The following is a 7,477-nucleotide window of genomic DNA, read 5'->3' as shown; positions in this document are numbered from 1 at the left end:
TAAGAAGAACAGTTACCTATGACCCGTTTGCCTCTAGGTGCTCAGTGCACTAAGTCAACATAGTGTTGTTTGCCATCAGCACGCAGTTTGTAACTGTGAGGTAAAAACACTTAAGTTTACATGGCGCTTTTTATCTCTCATATTATTTGTGTAGTATTTAAGTGTAATATACCTCTAGAAAGCTCTTGGGGAGCTGAGTGAGTTAAAGGAATAAAAACAAAACAACGCCATGTCGACATAGTGTAGTTTACCTCCGAGGTCCAGATATGAAAATGGGCAGCAAAGTTCGAATTTATAAAACTTGCATCAGTTCTGTTATGACCTATGGCATTGAATTAGGGGAAGGCCAATAAAACCAAAAGCATGCTACAAACAGCCGAAATGAAGACACTAAGAGCAATAGCAGGGAAGACAAGAAGGGATAGAATACGAAACAACATCATCAGGGAACAATGTGGCGTGAAAGATGTAGTAAGATGGGGTAGGCAAAGACGAAGAGAATGGTTTAGTCATATAAAAAGAATGGAGAAGCAAACTACCAACAATTGGGCTAGAAGGAAAACCAGCTGGGAAGCGTCCACCGGGGAGAACACCAAAAATATGGAGAGATAGCTGGCAGTCTACCTCTCAAAAAATACTTCAACGTCAGAGTTAACAGATCGACAGAGCTACAACAAGTATAAGAAGAAGGTAAAAAAACCTAAGAAGTTTTTAATATTATGCAATCCATAAGTAAAAAGATTAGGTAGTTTTAATGGATTTTAATAATTAATTGATTTTGATTATGGACTATTTTAATTCAAATAATTATAAAAATCGATAAAAGACCATTTTAGATGTGGGAATATATGAGCTACGTGGGAATGTCCAATAGTATATTAACGATGCATAAACAAAATGTTAATATAGAAAAAATATATTTCTAGTTCAAACACCTAACACCTTCATTAAACTATAAAATAGCAATAATACGTCTATTGAAAAACAAATGTATAATAGAACGAGTTAATTCTTCAAATATGACGAAGTTAATAATGGTTTTTATTGCTGCTTTTGTGGCTGTCTTGGTAAGAATATCTTTGATCAATTTGTATAGATATATATTGCTGTTTTTGTGAATAGAAATATTGTCTTTATAGCTTTAGTAACAATTTTTTTGCGCCCTGGCAAGACGGGGCACATCCCCTCTGCCTGTGGGTCCCGAACCTGTGATTGGGGTGTCCTTCAGTACTCGTCGGGGTAGTCTCAGGGAGCTTCTTCTGCGGAGGTTCCAGGACTCCTAGGCCAGTTGTGGAGGTTTGAGACAGGCTAAGCTCCACATAGTGGGGCCATCCAAAAGTCTCACAGCCCAACTGTAGACTCCGACGGCACCTTCATCTGCTTGGACTGGCGGATGGCTCACGGTGCCGTCTATGTAATGAGGAGGAGTAAAACTCCTCGCATGTCCTCTAGTAATGCCCGGCATGGGTTTATCACAGGTGGCAGATCCTGGGATTGGCATCTGCGCAGCCGAGCCAGGTGGGGGAGTAACATTTTAAGAGACTTGTGGCTTTCTGTGATGCCATAAGGTTTCTGAGGTATTATACGTTCGGGGTGGTATCGGCAGGAGGAGCTCAGATTTGCAGACCCTGCTGACTATGACAGATATGGGAGCCCGGTGCAGCCTGGGTAGGGGTCGACAAGACAAGAATTCTTGAATTGATATCAACTTCTTGTCTTGTCTTGAGAAAAAATCAAGAAATTTAAAAAAATCTTATCTTGATGTTTTCTTCACATATTATATCTTGTCTTGACTCAAGAAATTTCATGATCTTGAAATTTCTTGATTACCCGGTCCGGTGATTCCCCTGCAGCAAAGAATGGTTGTGATCAGTATATTCTGTCAATATCTGAGTAGATTTAAAACACTTTCTTCAATTCTCGAAGGGAATAAATATTTCCACTCCCATTGGCGGTAATTTGAGTAAATTTACTTTCAGACAAACACGAAATGAGGCGCTCAGAGTCTCAGAGCTACAGTGGCCCAACCCCAAAAACGAAATTTTGAGATAAATGCAATCTTTGCATTCGTATTTCGATTATGCTTAGACTAAGTCTCCACGGGCGACAAATTTACGCTAGTAGTAGTCGTAAAACGAACTTAAGGTTCCGCGGAACGCAATAGGAATTGCCGAACTGAACCGACTACCCACAAGTCCTGTAGTCGGTACAGTTCGGCTATTCCTATTCTGTTCTGCGGAACCTTAAGTTCGTTTTACGGCTACTGCTAGCGTAAATTTGTCGCCTGTGGAGCCTTAGCCTTACGGGATGGCGCTAGAAATTTTGTAACGCCATTTAGACTAATATAGAGGTAGGTTGTGTAAACCCTTGTTAATCCGAAGATTTAATGTTGCTGCTTTTATTGATATATTAATCTAAAAATGCTCAATTTGTGGCTTAGGCCACTGTTGCTCTGAGCTCCTCAAATATGGGCTCATGAACTTAATAATAAAATTGATAGAGACGCTACCGATGAGCAATTAATCTACTTCATTCAAGCTGCGAGAGATAAAATACTACTGAAACACTCACACTCAGTACCGGAGCTAGGGTATAAGGTGCCCGCCTGCAAAAGTAGGGTAGGCGACCTTCAGTTTTTTTTTCAGTTTAGGCGACCTTTTCAAACAAGGGCGTCCGCCTGCAGTGCATCCCTTGCAGGCCCGTTATCGCCGGCCCTGGAAACACTACAACAAAACTAATTGGATACACTGCAAAGCTCTTATTTTGAATCCCCGGCATAAAGTAGAGACATTTTCCTCATTATCTTGAGGAAAGCTTCTATAATCAGAGGTAGTACAAAAATTTGAACAAACATTTAAAGCTAAATACTTTAATAAATCCCAGAATGATCTACACAATCCAATACCAAAGCCAGTACTTAGTCTGAATTTGATTTAGATATTACTTACCTACTTAAGAAAGCTGATAATGATAACTTACAATCTTGGAAGTATGAAATTGGAAAATACTTAAATAAGCCTAAGTCAGAAGATTCTTAGAATATACTTGATTGGTGGAGAAGATACGAGAACAATTCTACCCTTTATTATCGAAAATGGCCAATGATTTTCTCGGAACGCCAGCAACATCTGCACCTGCGGAAAAGCTATTTTCAAGAGCAACTTCAATAACAAAGCCAAGAATTCGACTAGGCGTTGACTCCATAAGAAGGGTTATCTGCCTTATTTCATGGCTTTTCCATTCCGATTTAAAAATGTGCTAAATTTGTTATTTAAAATAAAATCTAGTTTTTTAGTAATAGTCAAGATATTTCAAGATTTCTTGTTTTCTTGACAAGAAATCTTGGTATTGACATTAAATTTCTTGTCTTGTCTTGAAATCTAAAATTACTTCTTGTCTTGATCTTGTCTTGAAATCAAGACAAGATCTTGAAATTTTCAAGAAGTTGGCGACTCCTAGGCCTGGCCTGGCCCCAGAAACGGTGAAGACCAGGTTCTTATGGTCCTAGTCCGTAAGATAGGGGTAATACAATGGACCCGCCGTAGGAGGTCTAAGTGTCTGAAGGGCTCACAAGTGAGCCCTGCCCCGATGTACCATAACCATAACTATAACCAACAATTTTTTATAGTATCCATTTTCTAATCATGCTTTTTATTTCCTTTGTTGAATAGTAGAATTAGTTAACTCGTTCTCTATTCTTCCGGTAGGTATTTATAGGAGAATATAGACTTCTACATAGAATTTTTGAGGAATAATAATCAGTTAGCAAATCGCTAGTGAATCATCGAACTGCAGACTAATTAATCAGATAAATTTAATATAAATAGCTCACTAACATTTTCAGTTATTTAGAAGTAAGATGCGTTTATTGTACTTTCTAGGACTTTTCGCGGTGTTATTTTGCATTGTACATGTACATCTTTATTTTTTCCTATGGCTAATTTAGTAACACGTCATAAGTAAAAGCATATTAATAATTACTATTATTTAAATATTTTTTAAATTATTTAATACAGGGTGACTGATTAGTTTTTTTTTATTTTTTTAATATTTATTAGGCAATCTGTTATAACATATAACAATAGGCACATTTATCTGAGAAATAATGACATGAAGAGATTGTGACCAGCGCCACACATCTCTATAGAGATAATATTAAATTACTGTATTACATACATTAACTTAGCTACTGTAACAATATTAATGTCTGTGCGGTAAATCTAATGGTGTCTGTCTCTTTAACCGTTTTGTTTCCTGACTGTTGTCTAACAAATTAATTGCAAGCACATTCGCGTGGCTTTCAAGACGTACGATGTATTTTGCACTTAACTCCACTATCACTTCACTGACGGTTTTGGTTTCCAGATCATTGTAAATATCCCAGTTAGTAACAAACCACGGAGCATCGATTATTGAACGTAACACCTTGGACTGGAATCTCTCAATTATGGATACATTCGACTTGGATGCTGTTCCCCAGAACTGCAGACCATATGCCCAGACTGATTTGAATATTGTGTTGTAGACTAGCAGTTTATTTCTTGTCGTGAGCTTAGACTTACGCCCTAGAAGCCAATAATGCTTACTAAATTTTATGCCCAGTTGTTTCCGTTTGTGCCATATATGGGTTCTCCAGGTTAATCCCCTGTCCAAGTGCATGCCCAGATATTTTACAGAGGTAACTGAGGGAATTACCTTATTATTTATTGTTACTGTAGGTGATTCACCGTGACATTTTGTAAAAACAATATGGTTTGATTTTTGTTCATTCAATTTAATTCTCCAATTTTGTGCCCATGTATTTATTTGATTTAATACTCTCTGGAGTTTTGCAGCAGCTTCGACGGGATTTTTGTGTACTGCTAGGATTGCAGTATCGTCTGCAAAGGTGGTGGTCGTTGTATCACGATTTGTGGGTAAGTCGGCTGTGTAAATCAAATACAGTTGCGGTCCCAGAACACTTCCTTGCGGTACCCCCTGATGGGATATAGTTTTGTATAGGCTGACTCAAACTTCACTCGAAAGTATCTTTCTGATAAATACGACTTAAGGAGTGTATATAGTTCCTCTGGTAAGTTCTTTTTCAGTTTATACAACAATCCTTGATGCCAAACTTTATCAAAAGCCTGGCTAACATCGAGGAATGCTGCTGAACAGTAACTTTTTTCTTCAAATGTTTTATTTATGATGTTGACCACTCTGTGAACTTGTTCAACGGTGCCATGCTCTTTCCTAAAGCCAAATTGGTGGTCGGGTATCATATTTATGTCGGTTAGTATTTGTAGAAGTCTTTTTTCTATTATTTTTTCCATGATCTTAGACATTACTGGCATTAAACTAATTGGCCGATATGAAGTGGGCTCATTTGGAGGTTTTCCTGATTTTTGTATAAGGATAATTTCCGCAATTTTCCATTGCATTGGGAAGTGTTTTAGCCTTAGTACCGCATTACACAATTGAGTTAGCATTTTAATTGCTTTGGTAGGTAGATTTTTAATTACCTCACCTGTGATTAAGTCATAGCCAGGTGCCTTCTTTTTTATTAGATTATTGTTGATTATGTTTTGAACTTCTTTGGGTGAAGCGTGTAGTGTGTTTTCTCCTGTCGGGGTTTGGTTCTGTAGGAAATTGTAGATTTCTTGATCGTTATTTGTTGCAGCAGCTGGTATAGGTTTGAAAACTTCTTCTAGGTATTCGCCGAAAGTTTCTGCCTTTTCATTGTTTGTTCTGGCCCATGTTCCGTTGGATTTTCTAATTGGTGGGATATGACGATGTTGCTGTTTTAATTTTTTTGTAGCCTTCCATAGCGCATAATCGCTGGCATCTGACGGCGTTAAATTTTCTAGGTATTCTTGAACGCTGTTATTTTTTAGTTGTTTTAGTAGTTACTTCAATTGTCGTGCTGTTCTATTGAGCCTTAACTTGTCATCTGGATGTCTAGTTTGCTTCCAAGTTCTACTCAGATACCTTTTTTCAATTATTTTTTCTCTGACATTTATTGGACAATTAATTTTTTGTTTTGCTTTTGTTGGTGGAGGTGTTCATTTCCATGCAGCTTCCTGAATCGTTGTTGTGTAATTTTGGATTTCTTTTTCTAGTTCTTCTGGTGACTTTAGTGATACGTTTAGTTCAATATTTGCTTCAACCCTTTCTCTGAAAGCTTGCCAGTTGGTTTTGTAATTGTGCAACTTGGGCAGAGGCTCTTTTTCTTTAATTCCTGAATGTACAGTTGCTACTACAGGAGTATGATCAGACTCTATATCAAAATTTGATTCGATACTTAGATACCCCCTTGAGAACCCTTTTGTAACAAAGAAATCTAAACAGTCGGGAACTTTCTGCGGGTCTGATGGCCAGTATGTAGGCTGATACGTAGACAAATGGTCCAAGTGTTGTTCTGATATGATTTGATGTAGTACCCTGCCTCTTCCAGGAGCGCACAGTCTTGAACCCCAACTAGTATGTTTGGCGTTATAGTCTCCACCTGCCAGGAAACGGTTACCAAGTTGGTTAAAGAGATTACTTAAAGAATTTTTGTTAGCTCTATAATTTGGTGGGCAGTAGGTATACAGCAGCTATCGAGATTGGTCCGATCCAATCTTCTATTTCAATGGAGACTGCTTGTAGATCTGGTTGTTCAATCTTGTGTAAAATATGGTGTTTTATACCCTTTCTAATGATTATAGCTGCTCCAGCACTGGCTCTTCGTGCTGCGTCTGGATGGGCAGCATTGTACATTAAATAGTTGGGTATTCTAAAACTATTTTCTGATGTTAAGTGAGATTCAGATATTAGAATTATATCTAGATTGTGAAATTTTAAAAAATGTCTCAATTTCATTCTTCCGATTTATGACCCCGTTGGCGTTCCATAAAGCTATTTTAAATATTTGAGCCATTAATTGTTGGATTTAGCGTTTTGCTGTACTAGATCTCTCAAATGTCTTATTTCCTTGGTTAGTTCAAGGATTGCTTGCTGTTGCTTTTCTATTTGTTGTTGAAGTTGAACGTTTTGTTGCAGGAGATAATTATTTTGCTGTTCAAGGAACGTGGTGAATTGATTGTTTGTTGACTGCGGTAATAACTCTACCCTGTTTATATTTTGAACTTGATTTTGATTTGAAGCTGCTTGTGCATATGTTTTTACCTCTGCTGGAGCGTGTGAGCTGCTTATAGTGTTTTGTGATTATTTTTCTTGTACTTTTGGTCTTGTCACTTGATTTTGTACAGCCACACCATTACTGGAGGGATATCTTCTATTTAAAATTTCAAAGTATAACTGACAACCTTTATACTGATTAGTGGGGTAAAGCTCCGTAGATCCGTTATAGTAATAGATAGCCATAAAAGTTGTAGCCAACTTTGAGCTTTACATTACAAAATTAGTTAGAATATTACAGGGTGTTCGATAACATAGTGGTAGACCAAATTTATGTTTGTTTAAATGGGACACCCTGTATTTTATTTTATATTAGAGA

The 7,477-nt window shown here is 37.5% G+C and overlaps 1 protein-coding gene across 1 annotated transcript in view; it reads left to right on the top strand.

Moving 5' to 3' along the window:
* The first annotated feature begins 848 nt into the window (after positions 1-848).
* Positions 849-7,477, top strand: part of LOC114333510 (juvenile hormone esterase-like) — a 130,196-nt gene continuing 123,567 nt past the window's right edge. The window contains exon 1 of the mRNA XM_050643797.1: positions 849-1,067. Coding sequence (XP_050499754.1) covers positions 1,020-1,067 — 48 coding nt within the window. The 5' untranslated portion in view covers positions 849-1,019. The remainder of the gene's footprint in view (positions 1,068-7,477) is intronic.

This window comes from Diabrotica virgifera, chromosome 2 (genome assembly GCF_917563875.1).
Source record: "Diabrotica virgifera virgifera chromosome 2, PGI_DIABVI_V3a".
In the NCBI taxonomy this organism is placed as follows: Eukaryota; Metazoa; Arthropoda; class Insecta; order Coleoptera; family Chrysomelidae; genus Diabrotica; species Diabrotica virgifera.
Note: the sequence above shows the minus strand (reverse complement) of the source record. Positions and strands in the feature narration are given on the sequence as shown.